At 38.6% G+C, this 17,679-nt stretch overlaps 1 protein-coding gene across 4 annotated transcripts in view; it reads right to left on the bottom strand.

Moving 5' to 3' along the window:
* UNC13B (unc-13 homolog B) overlaps positions 1-16,844 on the bottom strand; it is a 212,661-nt gene extending 195,817 nt beyond the window's left edge. For 3 of the 4 annotated variants that reach the window (XM_019966135.2, XM_019966136.2, XM_019966137.2), the window contains exon 1: positions 16,510-16,843. In XM_019966135.2, coding sequence (XP_019821694.1) covers positions 16,510-16,531 — 22 coding nt within the window. In that variant the 5' untranslated portion in view covers positions 16,532-16,843. Of the gene's footprint in view, positions 1-16,509 lie in introns of all 4 variants that reach the window. The other variant, XM_019966134.2, reaches the window with a different exon arrangement.
* Positions 16,845-17,679: the final 835 nt, after the last annotated feature.

The raw sequence follows: 17,679 nt of genomic DNA, 5'->3' as shown, positions 1-17,679 counted from the left end.
ATATACTTTCAAATAGCTTATAAGCTGCCATCATAATTTCAAATGGATCATTACATTGGCACCTCTTAAACATTCTACAAGATCCTTTCCAGTTTCCAAAAATTAAAGATATAAACCCAGAAAGGTTTTGTCAAATTCTATTCTAAATGGTAATATTCCACTAGCAAAAAAATCAGGATAAGTTGTATATAAAGTATGATGCAATTTTATGTAAAAGAAAAAAGTTTATATACACATACACACACACTACAGAGACAGTAGAATTATAATTTTAATTTTTCTCTTGATGTACTTCCCCAAATTTTTAAAGTGAGCATATATTGCTCTTAAACTGAGGAAAAGTAATTGTCAAAGCTTTCCCTACTATCACCCAGATGAAATCTATAATGTCACTTATCATACTCTGTTCTGTAACACAGTTATATTCTCTCATATATGTCTTCTCTGTTAGATTGCAAACTAGTTGAAGAATAGACCACATCTGTTTATCTTTGTAAGCAACATAATATAGTGTATACAATAATGCCTTATATGGGTTAAGGCTGTATTGTGCTTTAGATGAAAACAGTAAGGCATATTAGGTTAACTTCATAGACAGCACAAGACAAACAGTGAACTTTAGTCTCTTGAATAAACTCCTGTTGAATCCACGACAAAAATACATATACTAAATGCATGCATATACCAACATGATAGTTTTCTTAATCAGATATATTCAAGACTGCTGCTGCTGCTGCTAAGTCACTTCAGTCATGTTTGACTCTGTGCGACCCCATAGACGGAAGCCCACCAGGCTCCCCTGTTCCTGGGATTCTCCAGGCAAGAACGCTGGAGTGGGTTGCCATTTCCTTCTCCAATGCATAAAAGTGAAAGTGAAGTCACTCAGTCGTGTCCGACTCTTCACGACCCCATGGACTGTAGCCTACCAGGCTCCTCCGTCCATGGGATTTTCCAGGCAAGAGTACTGGAGTGGGTTGCCATTTCCTTCTCCTATATTCAAGACTAGTAGATGTTAAAACTTTCAAGTATCAACTGCCTAAGAACAGCAGCTCAGCACTTTGCCTGACCTAGCCAGGAAAGAAAGTCTACAATTTTATGTCTTAAGTTGACTTGGCATACAATATCCCAAGATAGTAATTATCTATCTCATTTTACATGAAAAGTGGCTGTATTTCAGTGGAAGACCAATGAATTCCCAGATATATCTTAGGTCAGACTTTATGAATAGCTTCCAGCTCCTAAATTTTCAAAACAGTTATATGTACCACTCTGCATTATCTGTTTCTTTTTTAACTGCAGAGTACTTTCATATTTACTGTCAATTTGACCCTCACTCCAGCTGAGACTGGCACAGGTATTATCTTTCCCATTTGACAAAAGATGACTGAGTGAAGAAACTGAGAGATGAAACTTTAGTCACTATCTAGTGAGACTCAATAAAGAAGGAAATGGCAACCCACTCCAGTACTCTTGCCTGGAGAATCCCATGGACAGAGGAGCCTGGCAGGCTACAGTCCATGGGGTCGCAAAGAGTCGGACACAACTGAAGCGACTTAGCACGCATGCAGTGAGACTCAAAACAGTTCTCCTGAATCCAAAATCCTGGATTTTCCATTATACCACATTTCCTCCCAAGGGGGAAACGGGAATTTAAGTTGTAAACTCTATTAAATGAGAGCCATAATGAACTCTCTACATACAGAGTGTCTATATATATATTACAGCAGGTGTTTTATAGCAGTCAACAAACACCTGCTATAATGTTGCCCCTGAATACATCCTAAGGAAACAAACCACTGCTATAGTGAGACTGATTCACAGGCAACAATGCACAAAACCATTTTCCCCTAAACATCTATAAAATAAGACTTTTTTGTTCCAAAGCACTATCCTATATATTAATTTTGTATTTTATAGTTTATAGTTCTTGTTGTTCAGTTGCTCATTTGTGCCCGACTCTTGTGATCCCATGGACTGCAGCACACCAGGCTTCCCTGTCCTTCACTATCTCCTGCAGTTTGCTCAAACTCATGTCCATCAAGTCAGTGATGCTATCCAACCATCTCATCCTATGGTGCCCCCTTCTCCTCCTGCCCTCAGTCTTTCCCAGCATCAGGGTCTTTTCCTGTGAGTCAGCTCTTTACTTCAGGTGGCCAGAGTACTGGAGCTTCATCATCAGCATCAGTCCTTCCAATGAATATTCAGGGTTGATTTCCTTTAGGATTGCCTGGTTTGATCTCCTTGTAGTTTACAGTTAGGCAGAAAAATCTAAATTCAGCTACACAGTACATAAAAGTACTAATTTCTGTGGGCGCACTGCCCTCGTCTGTAAAATGAGAATAATAAACTAACAAGGTTATCATGAGAATTAAATTATTAATCCTTATATGCTTATTAGTAAGAGAGTTTGGCCAAAAGTAAGGGCTCATTAAATGTTAGTTTTAATATTTCACTGATTCTAAGATGGTGGGACATTTTCTTATATTTTAACAACTCAGAAAAAATCCATTTTATAATCAATGATGCATCATAGCTCAATCAATAGTATTTTTTCTTAATGATACATAAAATGATGCTTCTTGCAATCTCTGGCAAAAGATTTTATAGTTGATGAAATATAATATTATATGAAATATAAGATGCTGCTGAGCAAACATTTACCCTGCCACCACTCTTCTATTCAAAAGATTCACAAGCAATGCACCAAATCTACATCTCTAACCCTGCTCTCCCAAGACATGTTTCCATCTGTGACATGTGGACAGATTGGCAGCACCTCAGATTTAACGGGTTCAAAATCAGAATCAACTCCTCAGAAGCTATTATTCTTTGTTTCTGATCCACATTAATAACACCTTAAAGAAAAACTTGCACCTGAAACTTTGTAAGTCACCTACACTTCAATCAATCAACTAGTGGACTGTCCTACAAATACTGTTACAAACCAACAAGTTCAAATATTTAAAATGTTTCTACAAATTAAAAAAAAAAGAAGAAAAACCTGACTCCACCTTTACCTTCTTCCTCTCGCTCTCCTAGTTGAGGCCTTTCCTGTCTCTTAGTGAGAATCAAACACCCCATTTCTGCACCCATTTTATTTTCTACTTCTATTCTAGAAATTACCAAACTGTACCCAGAAACATATTTAGTTGTACATATAGCTGTTTCCCCATCTTGGCTCTCAGTTTCTTGAGGGCAAGGCCCATTTCTTACTCATTTTTATATACCCAGGATGACTAGTTCAATGCCTCACCTGTAGCTAATTGCTCAATAAAATTGAGCTAATTGCTAGCATAAAATTTTGGGATCTCTTCAAGAAAATCAGAGATACCAAAAGAACATTTCATGCAAAGATGAGCTTGATAAAGGACAGAAATGGTATGGACCTAACAGAAGCAGAAGATATTAAGAAGAGATGGCAGAAATACACAGAAGACTTTGATATAGTTCCATGTATTTTGGCATTTAATATTACTGCTAAAAGTCTAGAAAATTTATTATCTTAGCGATTTTAAAAAAAGAAAATTGAATGAGGTATGAAACTTCTAATCCAATTCTGAGAATATAAAGAAATACTATGTTGTTAAAAAAAAAAAAAAAAACAAAACCAAGAAATTAACAAGTGATACAGTATTATTAACTAAAGTCAGATTTTGTTCAAATTTCACAAAACTTTATGCTAGTGTCTATTATTTGTTTTCGTACCTTATTTAAGTCTCCACATTGTATTTCACTGCATTGAGCAGCTGCAACAAATTCTGGTAAATTCTGTTTTCATTTTTGTTCTATTACAAATATTTTCTAATTTTCCTTGTTATGGCTTCTTAGATATACCCCTCATGTAAAAGTGGACATTTAATTTCCAAATCTGTGGGATTTTGTTTAAAGTATCTTTAATATTAATTTCTCATTATGATATTAACTTCTCATTTAAATGCTTTCTTCTCTGCAGTCACTCCTGTGGTTTTTTTTTCAGTCTAATTTTACTTAGGCTTTCAATGGCTAAGTTGAAGATATCTCTTGGTAAATGTCACATTGCACTTAAAAATATGTGGATTATTTTCAAATATCTTTTGATATTGATTCTACTGTAATTCCACAGTGACAAGAGAACAGACTCTGTATGATTTCAATATGTTTAGACCATGACATTTTTGCACCTTTTTTTATGTCCCTGGATATGTTCCAGTGTCTCCTAGTTTATAGTCTGTGGGAACTTGAATAGAATTTGTATCCTACTGTTGTGTGAAAATTGTATAAATTTTAATTATGTTGAATTGGTTCAGAGTGCTTTTCAGGTCTACTATATCCTACTTCTCTAGATAATCACGATGGTGTTGACCACTGACCTAGAGCCAGACATCCTGGAATGTGAAGTCAAGTGGGCCTTAGAAAGCATCACTACGAACAAAGCTAGTTGGAGGTGATGGAATTCCAGTTGAGCTATTCCAAATCCTGAAAGATGATGCTGTGAAAGTGCTGCACTCAATATGCCAGCAAATTTGGAAAACTCAGCAGTGGCCACAGGACTGGAAAAGGTCAGTTTTCATTCCAATCCCAAAGAAAGGCAATGCCAAAGAATGCTCAAACTACCGCACAATTGCACTCATCTCACACGCTAGTAAAGTAATGATCAAAATTCTCCAAGCCAGGCTTCAGCAATATGTGAACCATGAACTTCCTGATGTTCAAGCTGGTTTTAGAAAAGGCAGAGGAACCAGAGATCAAATTGCCAACATCCACTGGATCATCGAAAAAGCAAGAGAGTTCCAGAAAAACATCTGTTTCTGCTTTATTGACTATGCCAAAGCCTTTGACTGTGTGGATCACAATAAACTGTGGAAAATTCTGAAAGAGATGGGAATACCAGAACACCTGATCTGCCTCTTGAGAATTTGTATGCAGGTCAGGAAGCAACAGTTAGAACTGGACACGGAACAACAGACTGGTTCCAAATAGGAAAAGGAGTTCGTCAAGGCTGTATATTGTCACCCTGCTTATTTAACTTCTATGCAGAGTACATCATGAGAAACGCTGGACTGGAAGAAACACAAGCTGGAATCAAGATTGCCAGGAGAAATATCAATAACCTCAGAGATGCAGATGACACCACCCTTATGGCAGAAAGTGAAGAGGAACTCAAAAGCCTCTTGATGAAAGTGAAAGTGGAGAGTGAAAAAGTTGGCTTAAAGCTCAACATTCAGAAAACGAAGATCATGGCATGTGGTCCCATCACTTCATGGGAAATAGATGGGGAAACAGTGGAAACAGTGTCAGACTTTATTTTTGGGGCTCCAAAATCACTGCAGATGGTGACTGCAGCCATGAAATTAAAAGACGCTTACTCCTTGGAAGGAAAGTTATGACCAACCTAGATAGCATATTCAAAAGCAGAGACATTACTTTGCCAACAAAGGTCCGTCTAGTCAGGGCTATGGTTTTTCCAGTGGTCATATATGGATGTGAGAGTTGGACTTTGAAGAAGGCTGAGCACCGAAGAATTGATGCTTTTGAACAGTGGTGTTGGAGAAGACTCTTGAGAGTCCCTTGGACTGCAAGGAGATCCAACCAGTCCATTCTGAAGGAGATCAGCCCTGGGATTTCTTTGGAAGGAATGATGCTGAAGCTGAAACTCCAGTACTTTGGCCACCTCATGCGAAGAGTTGACTCATTGGAAAAGACTCTGATGCTGGGAGGGATTGGGGGCAGGAGGAGAAGGGGACGACAGAGGATGAGATGGCTGGATGGCATCACTGACTCGATGGACGTGAGTCTGGGTGAACTCCAGGAGTTGGTGATGGACAGGGAGGCCTGGTGTGCTACGATTCATGGGGTTGCAAAGAGTTGGACATGACTGAGAGACTGTTCTGATCTGATATCAAAGTCTTGAGTGAATATAAATTTGAAATTTAGCATTCTATTATAGTAAGTCAAACAAGTGGAATCAAGATGTCATAAATTTTTTTAGCTAGGCAAAAATTCATAAATTTTCTAAAATATATGTATTATATTATACATACTATATATATGTATACATAAGCTTTTCTACAATGCTTGTTAAAGGCTTGAGAAAGTACAACAACAAAAAAAAAGAGGCAGAGAAATTGGAAAACATAAACTAAATGATATGGGGAGCACTAAATATGAAATAAAAAAATGAAACAAAGTAGATAAAAGATTATCATACAGTCCAGTTGTTTTTAAACATGGGTGCTCATTAGAAATACATCTGGAGCTTTGGAGAAGAAGAGCAATACCTGGGGATTTGCATTTTTCAAAAAATTACACAATAATTCTATTATGCATCTGGATTTTAAAAACTGCTTTTCTATTAAATGGTAGTCTTAGTAATATAGAATTCTATGATTTTCTGTTGACCAATCATGATGTAATGGTATTAAATAATTGCTATGAAATTATTAAATTTAAAATATTTATTAAAAAGTAATTATTTATTAAATAATCAGTATTAAAAACATAATCACAATAGTAAAAGATGCTTATGTTTTCACAATCAATAGCCAGACAAAAAATAGAAGACAATTATAGTTGCAAACCATAATGGAAACATGATTAACCTAACAATATAAAATAATTACATACAATTTGAGGGGTCAAGCAGAGTGATGTGATAAGTGGAAGTGCATACATGCACATGTTCTCAATCTGCCCAGGCAGTCTATGTCTTTTGTTTGGTGCATTTAATCCATTTACAGTTAAGGTAATTATCAATATGTATGATCCTATTACTATTTTCTTAATTGTTTTTGGTTTATTTTTGTGTAGGTTTTTCCCCTCTCTTGTGTCTCCTGCCTAAAAAAGTTCCTTTAAAATTTGTTGTAAAGCTGGTTTGGTGGTGGTGAACTCTCTCAGCTTTTGCTTGTCTGGAAAGCTTTTGATTTCTCCATCAAATCTGAATGAGAGTCTTGCTGGGTAGACTATTCTTTGCTGTAGGTTATTCCCTTTCATCACTTTAAATATATCATGCCATTCCCTTCTGGCTTGTAGTTTCTGTTGACAAATCAGCTGATAACCTTATAGTAGTTCCCTTGGGTGTTATTTGTCGTTTTTCCCTTGTTGCTTTTAATATTTTATCTTTAATTTTCGTCATTTTGATTACTATGTGTATCAGTGTTCCTCCTTTGGTTTATCCTGCCTGGGGCTCCATGCTTCCTGGACTTGGTTGACTATTTCCCTTCCCATGTTAGGTATACATACATGTTTGTTGCTCAGTCATGTCCAACTCATTGCAACCCCATGAACTGTAGTCTGCCAAGCTCCTCTGTCCATGGAATTCTCCAGGCAAGAATACTGGAGTGGGTGGCCATTTCCTTCTCCAGGGGATCTTCCCAACCCAGGGATTGAACACAGGTCTCTGCGTTGCAGGCAGATTCTTTGCCATGTTTTCATGGTAAGTTTTCAGCTATTATTTCTTCAAATATTTTCTTGGATCCTCTCTCTCTCTCTTCCTTCTGGGACTCCTATAATGTGAATGTAGGTGTATTTAATGTTGTCCCAGAGGTCTCTTAGGTTGTCTTCATTTTTTTTTCATTCTTTTTTTATATAGTCTGCTATGCAGCAGTTATTTCCACCATTCTGTCCTCCAGGTGACTTATCTGTTCTTCTGCATCAGTTATTCTGCTATTGATTCCTTCTAATGTATTGTTCATCTCTGTTTGTTTGTTCTTTAATCCTTCTAGGTCTTTGGTAAACATTTATTGCATCTTCTCAATCTTTGCCTTCATTCTTTATCCAAGATTCTGAATCATCTTCACTAGCATTATGAATTTTTTTGGAAGGTTGTCTATCTCCACTTCATTTGGTTGTTTCCCTGGGGTTTTATCTTGTCCCTTCATCTGGAACAAAAACCCTCTACTTTTTCATCCTGGTTAACTTTCTGTGGTGTGATTTTTGGTTCTAGCCATTGTGGGACTGTGGTTCTTCTTGCTTCTTATTTCTTCCCTCTGATGGAGAAGGCTAAGAGGCTTGTATAAGCTTCCTGATGGGAGAGACTGGTGGTGGAAAAACTGGGTCTTGCTCTGGTGGGCAGGGCTATGCTCAGTAAAACTTTAATCTGCTGATGGATGGGGAAGTTCCTGAAATCATATTCTTTACTTGTGTATCTACCTTTAATAGGGGCTTCATAAATAGTTTGAATAGATGTATAAACTTTAAAGATGTAGAAATTAAGGTTAAGTAACATGTAAGGACATACAACATATAAGTGGTGGAGCTGATATATTCACTAACTCAGATCAGTCGCTCAGTCGTGTCCGACTCTTTGCGACCCCATGAATTGCAGTACACCAGGCCTCCCTGTCCATCACCAACTCCTGGAGTTCACCCAGACTCACGTCCATCGAGTCAGTGATGCCATCCAGCCATCTCATCCTCTGTCGTTCCCTTCTCCTCCTGCCCCCAATCCCTCCCAGCATCAGAGTCTTTTCCAATGAGTCAACTTTTCACATGAGGTGGCCAAAGTACTGGAGTTTCAGCTTTAGCATCATTCCTTCCAAAGAAATCCCAGGGCTGATCTCCTTCAGAATGGACTGGTTGGATCTCCTTGCAGTCCAAGGGACTCTCAAGAGTCTTCTCCAACACCACAGTTCCAAAGCATCAATTCTTCGGTGCTCAGCCTTCTTCACAGTCCAACTCTCACATCCATATATGACCACTGGAAAAACCATAGCCCTGACTAGACGGACCTTTGTTGGCAAAGTAATGTCTCTGCTTTTGAATATGCTATCTAGGTTGGTCATAACTTTCCTTCCAAGGAGTAAACGTCTTTTAATTTCATGGCTGCAGTCACCATCTGTAGTGATTTTGGAGCCCAGAAAAATTAAGTCTGACTCAGATCTGCCTAAAACCCAAACTTTTCATATCTACCCCATATCACACTAGTAAAGCATAGTAAGAGTAAAAGTAAGAAAGATAGACTGGAGAGCATCATCAGATAGTCAGATGATGAAGTTTAAAATTATAAAAGCAGAGCACCATTCCAAGGAGTGATATACTGTAGGATGTGATCATGGGTGTGGATGGCTGAAATGAGGTAGACAGAGATTTATATCTGTATCATTCACCACCCTCTCCTTGGCAAGCAGATTTTCTGTATCCATTTGCAGATAAAGGCTCTACAAATTCGGCTCATAACTAACAGAAACATCAGTGAGCTAGCCCTTTGAATCATCTCTGTCCCACTCTGAATCACACATAAAAGCAATTACCTCCCCACTGTCCAGTCCCTTAGTTGCTAGGAGAATCTTCCTCATTCACAGCCCTCTAGCCTCTTCTCAATATCACTCATTGTAAAACACTATGAAAATTATTAAGGCAAACAGCTGCAAGAGAAAATTAATAGCTTAACACAGTCCACAGGCCTATCTGTTCTCCAGTCCCAAAAAAGTACTAAGAACTAAATGCATAGAAAGAAGTAATAGAAAGAAAAAAAGAAGATTTTTCTTTTGGGAAATATGTGCTTTCTAGTAATTAATAATTTATTTTTCCTATTTTATATAATTGCTTAGGAGGAAACAATTTGTATACATACACCCTAGCACGAAATTTCTCGTGTCATATTTTGACCACATATTTTATCACTATGAGGTTCACTGGCACACACAAAAAAAGAAGCCCTGATGACTTTTTCCTTTGATGTCAGGGCCTCTCTCAAATAGTTGCTTTTGGAGATTACACCTGAGAATTCATTTTTACTGAAGAAGACAAATAGAAGAATGAGACAATTTCCTTTATAAGGCTGAACACAAAATTCTACCAATGCCTACATTTTTCTTTTCTTTCTCAGTAATCACAGAAAGATCACAACAAAGCAGGAAATACAAAGCTGGTTGCCTGATCTTCCTCATCAGGAGCAGCTACACCTAAGTATTCTATACAACAGTAAATAAGCTATGGATCTCACCACCCTTTTCTAACAGTTCAAATCTTATCAAAATATGTGGTCCCCCAACAGTGACCAATTAGTTGCTGTTATTTTCAGTATGACGAAGTCATAGATATAAACATAGCTGATGTACTTCAACGTTGTGGGTTTTATCGTTATTGATGTTGCAAAGTCCCCATCTCTGGCCATTACGAGCTTCTCACTGTTAATATTTTGATATGTATCTTTTCAGCCTTTTCCCCCCAAGAGTTACCTACCGTTTGACCTTTCTCCTCATCCCCTTTTTCATTTTTCATTGAGCTCCATGTTCACATGCATTTTCTCATGTCAGTAATTTCTTTTAAAACTTTTCATCTAAAAATAATTTCAGACTTACAAAAAAGTTGCAAAAATAAAAATAGGTAACTTCTGTCTTTAGAAAAATGATATTCCTTTTTAAAAGTATGTAATGCCCCTAAGTTCAGGGCTAAGCTATTATCTTTGTTCAGCATGATAAACAAGAATTCAATATTTCTTTCAAAAAATGAAAGCCACAGATTTCAGTCTTAAATGTGAGGCATCAATTTGAGCATAATGGTCAGGTCATTAAAAAAAAAAAAACACACAAAACATTACCAAGCCTATAGGATTAACATGCAATAAGTATGTATTAATTCCTATGAAGTGGTTTGATAACCTGGCCAAATTCCTTTTTTTTTTATGTTTTGATGAATATCAGAAATACAGTTACTAGGAAGGTAAATTGGTAGATCTTAGAAGACTGTTTTACATTATCAACTACAGTTGAACATAACCAGTGTTTTGATCCCACATATATATACACACACCCATCAGAAATACATACGAAGGTAGACCAAAAGACACAAAATACAAAAACATTTGGAGTGGCATTATAAAATCACAGTCCAAGATGGAAAAAAAGATGTCCAGCAAAGGTAAATAAACTGTGGCATATTCATACACTGAGCTACTATACAGCAATACAAATAAACTACTGCAAAATGCATCAAGTGGAAGCATCTGACAAGCGTAAGATTAAGCAGAAGCATCCCCCCCAAAAATATTGTATAATCCCATTTATAAGAAGTCCAATATGTCAATAATATATCAATTCTTAAAAGCTCAAAAACAGGCAAACTATATATTTTGCTGTGAGCCTAAAACTGCTCTTAAAAAATAAAGTTTATTTTAAAAATAAATAAATGAAGTTTAATAATTAAAAAAAAAATACTAAACTATTCTGTAGCATTGGAATAGTATAACATTATCTTTGGGGAAAATGGGAGGAAGCACTGACTGAAAGGAAGAGTACGTGGGCTTCTGGGGTGTTAGTAGTATTCTATATCTTGAACAAGGTGGTGATCATTTGAGTGTGTTCACTTTGTGATAATTCAGTGAGTCATACACTTAAAGACTTGTTTACTTTAATATACATATAAATCAAAAAATTTTTAATATATAAATATTGACTCTTTTCTGAACTTTATTAAAGACAGTCCACTATAATGTATGTATAAAATACCCCAACTTAAAGAATAGTGCTTTATTTAAAAGTTAGAAAAAATAGTGCAGTATTTCCCTACTCTAGCAGGAACTTAACTTATTCTACTTATCCCAACTCAGACTTATTAATCCTAATGGATTCTGAGTTTATCTAATAAAGGAGATATTAACATTTTAAGACCTATGTAGATTGCTTGGACTCTTATCTATGTATATGTATCATAAACAGGCATAGAGAAGGTACTCTACAAATATTTACCAATGATACACATCCCAAACTTTAAACAAAGTCACATAGCAAAGTCTGAAATACCTTGCACTGGTAAAACAGGATCAACACTCAGCCTGCTGGTCTAAAGAGTGCAACTTCTAGAAACCTAACCTCTAAAAACTAAAAAAATTACAGAATGTACTGATTATAAGGAAGAACACAATTGTGATAACTCTCTTTGGCAGAGGAAATTGGTCCTTTTCCCCTTCCCTGCTGCCTGGCTCAAATAAGGCATAATCAACTTCCTGATGTCATAGCTAAGCAAAAAGGAACCCAGCAGCAACTCTGCTCATGAGGGCAGAAACTACTTAAACTACCTGATGCGATGAAAACCCAGCAGCAAGGAGTTAGCTGAGGCAGATGACAATGTTGCAGAAATGAGATGAGAAGAAACCCTTGATCAACCTGTTCTTATTCCTGAAAACTCTAAAATCATTATTATTCCTACTTTTCAGAGTGATAATAAATCAAAATATATCACTGGAGTCTTCCCAGGCTAGAATTAACCCACAATCAACAGGTGTCCTGAGTGTCCATCAGAGTCTACCTTCTAAGAGTTTCCCAGTAGTATCTGTTCAGTTAGTTAGATGACTGTATGTGCTTATAAAATATAAGTTTTTCTAAGGGCAAATCACAACATACATCGATTTGATATAGTTCTCATTACTAGAGATATTGATTTGTTCTGTCTTAAAAACACAAGTAATAAATATTCAGCATCCCTGGTGGCTCAGACAGTAAAGAATCTGCCTGCAGTGCAGGAGACTCAGGTTCGATCCCTGGGTTGGGAACATACCCTGGAGAAGGTAATGACAACCCACTCCAGTATTCTTGCCTGGAGAATTCCATGGACAAAGGAGCCTGGTGGGCTTCAGACCATAGGGTCCCAAAGAGTTGGGACACAACTGAGCGACTAACACATAGAAAATAAATTTTTAAATAATCAAAGAAGATAAACAAGTACGTGAAAATCACAGGTCAAACTTAAGAGAGCTGAGGTCTTCAGGATTTTGGTAAACATAAAGTTTTACCCACTGGTAAAGGATCTGCTTCTCACAGAGGACTGCTGATATGAGAGATCCCTCCAGGTGAGTGTAATTATTATGCCAAGAAAACAGCAATGAGCAAATCACACAGAAAAGACAGATGGAAAGCTGACTGGTGATCTCCAAACATAACAAAACTATCTATAGCAATGTTCATTGTGGCATTGTTTATTACAGCAAAATTATAAATTATATTGTTTATAAAGGCAAAATTTATAATAGTAAAAAAAATTCTGATTGTTCATCAATATGAAACTGGTTAAATTACATATGCTCATAAAATGAAACAGTACTCCACAGCCATTAAAAGGAACAATTTAAACTCACGAAAGCTGATAGGAAAATAAATCATTAAGCTTTTTAAAAAGTTAAATATACCTCTAATTGTAGAATCTATATACTTAAATGTAATGAAAATTTCCAAGATGGACAAGAAAGAGTACACAGTAGTTACCTCTGGGGAGTAAGAATAGGGAATAAAGACAGGAGAACTTTGTCCTTTCACGTCACATCCTAAAACTGAATTTCTTATCATACATATATATCACCTCTATAATAAAGACAAAACAATGAAAGCAAAGAACAAAAACCTTAACGATGCTGAGCAGGTGATAGGACCATGATGATTTTTATTTTCCTTTTTACACTTTTCTGTATTTTCTCAATTTTCTGTGATTAACAGTATGTTAGTCCACGGGGTCGCTAAGAGTTGGACACAATTGAGCGACTTCACTTTCACTTTTCACTTTCTTGCACTGGAGAAGAAAATGGCAACCCACTCCGGTGTTTTTGCCTGGAGAATCCCAGGAACGGGGGAGCCTGGTGGGTTGCCATCTATGGGGTGGCACAGAGTCGGACACGACTGAAGTGACTTAGCAGCAGCAGCAGCAGCAGCAGCAGCATATATTGCTTCTTATACCCCCAAAACTTTTTTGTTTTAGATTTTTTAACAAGTGTGGTCACTTTTAGTTCAAATTAGGGAGAAAAATCCAGAGCTCAGTTATAAGCACTATAGCAATTACAAAGAAATATGGAAAGACTCAGTTCTCAAAGTGCTTATTTATTTGGAGAAAACAGTCATGAACACCAAGACATCAAAAGTTAAAGAAAATCCTTGATTTAGTTTACTGGAGTTGCTTAGGTGGTACTGGCTCCTACGGAAGCAAAAGATACCAGTATTGTGAGGAAAGCTGTGCCAGATACTTGAAGAAAGACTAAGTGAATTATATAAAAGAATTTTTTTTTCAAAATTCAAGTCTAATATCCCACTCGATGTTGAAATTCCTTTTACCACTCATTCAATCTCTGCTTAAGTATCCTATGTCAAAAAATTCTCATAAATAGTCCATTCCATTTGTTAACAACTCTGTTTAAGTTCTTTCTTATGTTAAAAGCTAAAATGTCTCCTATCATTTTCAACACTGGCTGACTTGTCCTAGTTCTGTCTGAGCAACAGTTTAGACAATTTTCATTTACTATTATGATCCTTCTGCAAGAAGGATCAAATTCCTCAAATGGTTTCTACACCCTTCGATATTCTAATTATTCCCCTTTGAACAAACTAGTTTCTCAGTTTGCCTCTTAGAATCAACTACCCTAATTGAACACAGAATTCCAGAACTGATCTGACCAGTGCTTTTATCTCCTTAGTCTGGGTCACCATGAACACAGAGCAAGACTAGTTGCTAGGCGGTATACAATTCATCGCCAAATCAGCGGCACTGTTCAGATCCTGAGTAATTTATGTTTTAAGGAATTTAACGCATTAAAAGAGAAAGATCACTGTGGACTGATGAACTGAGGACATTTTCAACAACAAAAGTAGACTATAAGCTGGGAAAGGAAGAATACATTTTCGATAAGCAGAAAACACAGAACACTGCCATGGTGCGAATGAACAAAGCTAGTGCTAGAGCAAAGTATCTGCATAAGGACAGGCAAGAACATAGGGCCAAAAGGAGGGCTAGAGTCATACTACTGAGAGCCCCTAACCTGCAGGGGATAAGGCATGATTAAAGGGTTAAACCAAAAAATTGATTTCTTGATTGAGATATTTGGAATGACTAAATCAATATCAGTTTGTCAAATTCAACATCAGATTAAATACTGTTTGAATTTTTTTTTCTAAATTGAGGTATGGTTAATTCACAGTGTTGTATTAGTTACATGTATACAGCAAAGTGATTCAGTTTTAACGTATATTGTGCATTATTTTTCAGGTTCTTTTCGATTATAGAGAGAAAGAGCATAGTTAGCTAAACAGAATTCCTTGAAAATGAAAGTCACCTGATATTAGAACAAATTGAAAGCAACAGCTCCTTCTCTGAAGCATCAATTCAATTAAAGAGGAATTTCTGGTTTAATAGTGCTCCTGGCTGAAGAATCTTTCATAAGGGATAGTTCTGTAATACAGTGTGGCAGTAGAGAATTAAAACTGTCCAAGGGACACTGCAAACCCCAACCTCTCCCAAATCCTGCTACTCAACAGCAGGGATCTAAAGGAATAAATAGATTCCCAGCTGCTGAGAGAAAATGTCTTACTAAAAGCAAAGCAAAATTCTCATTAATGAAAAATCAACCATGAAAGAAGAAAATTTCTGTGTGTCTCATAATCCCTGGAAATAATCAAATCCATTTTGGGTTAATACAGATTTAACAAAACAGTGAGAGAGAACAGAGGAAAGCAGTTTCATTTGCCAAAAGCTGGGGGAAACACTTAACAGAGATCACAACCAACAATGCTTCTAATCCACAGAATCAAAAGAAACATGAACTCGATCCAATGAAAGGTGCTGGGAAAAGGTTCTCATAGATAAATTCCCTCACTCACAACCGAGCCACCTTATCCCACCTTGTTCAACACGGATATGATAGGCTGTAACTTGAATTTCCCAAGATCAAATTCAATACGTAATCCAAACCCTGCTTTTTCTGATCTGGTAATCTCTAAAATCACAGTCCCTGCACTCATTCAAAACCAGCCCTGAGCTTCTACTATATCAGGCACCTAGAACACAAAAACCATTAACAGCCTCTACCCTCATGAAGCTTAGTCGACACACCTTGCCTCCTCATAAACCCCAAAGCTCTTGAATTAAAATATCTTCTCAGGTGGGTCAAGCGTCCTCAGTGGAAAAGCAATAAAGGACTTCACCTTTAGTTAGTGTGAGAGAAGTAAATATAAGTAAGTAAATCATACTTCTTATGCTCTGCTCTGAAAGAAGAGAAGCCGACACAACCTTTTCAAGTCGAATGAGCATACAGTTAGCCCGGACTACACAGGAGGAGCAGGGGACAAAGACAAGCAACAGGGGGGTGGAACGCCAATAAATACATTGGAAGAAGGGATACGACAGCTGTACTCCTTCAAAGCACGATTAGAAAGAACCTGCTACTAAGCCGACTGAGGTTTTACGGTGCGGCGAGAAGGAAAAGAATAGAGGCTGCCCGCTCTGAACTGACGCCCGCTATCCGTGGTCCCTAGCTCGTCCACTCTCACTAGAGGACAGCTCTGGATGTTATTTAATAGGATCTGGGCCTGCCAGCCAACAACACTGTCACATGGCCACCGGAACGGAGAGGTAACAGTCCCTCACAGGAGCGTGAAGAAAAACAAGAGAGAGTGGAAAGAACTCTTCAAGATGTTCATAAAGGAGTTAACATAATGGTTTCCCGAGACACGGGCGGGGCGTGAAGTTTGAAAAAGGTGGTAACCCGACGCCCACTGGAAGCTCGTGGAGATCCCTGAGCGACCTCGGTCCCTCCACCTCAGTCCGCGCACTCACCGCGCACGCAGAGCAGCGACATGGCCGAGCCGCCGGCGATCCGCCGCGCCCCCGCCCCGCCGCCGCTCCCTCTCTCCTCTTAGCAGGTGCCGCGGCAGTTCCCGCTATCGACCCCACGGGTCTCCCCGCTCCTCATGGTCCCCGTAGCAGGCAGCGTCCCGCCGCTCCGTCTGACCCGCTCCAATTTTCACCGTCTGAGCGGGCTCCCGATAGTGGGGACTACCGGCCGGCAGGCGGGGGACTGGGCGCGGCACCACGGCGCCATCGCTGGGAGGTAAGGGCGATCGGGACTCCCTCCCTCACTCCACCCGGGATCCGAGCGAGCGCCGGGATAGAGCCAAGCCGTGGCGCCCCGCCTCCCAGCCAATCAACTCACGCCCAGTCCGCCGCCCCGCCCCCGAAGGGCACGTAGGAGGCGGGGTCCTTTTCCGCTTTCCTCAGTAAAAGAATGAAGGCTGCTCCGCCCACTAACGAGGCTTACGGCCGAGAGGGGCGGGCTTCCCCGGCACCTGTGTGAGGCGGGAATTGCAGCTTTGTGCCCCTTTCATGTGGGCGGGGCTTCTACGCAGGAACAGATTCTTTTCATTGAGAATTTCTGTCCGACTTCCTTAAAGAATCTATCCCTCTGTAATATTAACAAGAAAGTACCACACTGAAACTAATTTGCTGGTTAGTCGCTAAGTCGTGTCCGACTCTTTTGCGACCCCAAGGACTGTAGCTTACCAGGCTCCTCTGTCCATGAGATTTCCTAGGTAAGAATACCGGAGTGGGTTGCCATTTCCTCTTCCAGGGAATCTTCTCCATCCAGGGATTGAACCCTCATCGCCTGTACTGGCAGGCGGATTCTCTACAATGCGTCACCTGGGAAGCTCCAATTCTTCATTAGCCCTGCTCAAGTTTCTGTGTTTGCAAGCCGTTGGCACAGCTGGATTCTGCCTGTCAGACCCAGAGAGGGTCTATATTAATCTAACAGGGTCTTTGCCCTCCAAAAGCAAACCTAGCTAGCTGTAAGTAGGAGCCTGGAGAAGGAAAGGGGAAGACTTGATTTATCCAGGGTTTGTCCAAATTTAGAGAAATATCCAAAGAAAGATTTTGAGCAAAGCAACTCCACAAGCCTAGTCAACAAAGATGCCTGACGGGCATTCTCTGGACTTCTGGATGTTGAAATAT

The sequence above is a fragment of the Bos indicus genome, chromosome 8, assembly GCF_029378745.1.
Source record: "Bos indicus isolate NIAB-ARS_2022 breed Sahiwal x Tharparkar chromosome 8, NIAB-ARS_B.indTharparkar_mat_pri_1.0, whole genome shotgun sequence".
Classification (NCBI taxonomy): domain Eukaryota; kingdom Metazoa; phylum Chordata; class Mammalia; order Artiodactyla; family Bovidae; genus Bos; species Bos indicus.
Note: the sequence above shows the minus strand (reverse complement) of the source record. Positions and strands in the feature narration are given on the sequence as shown.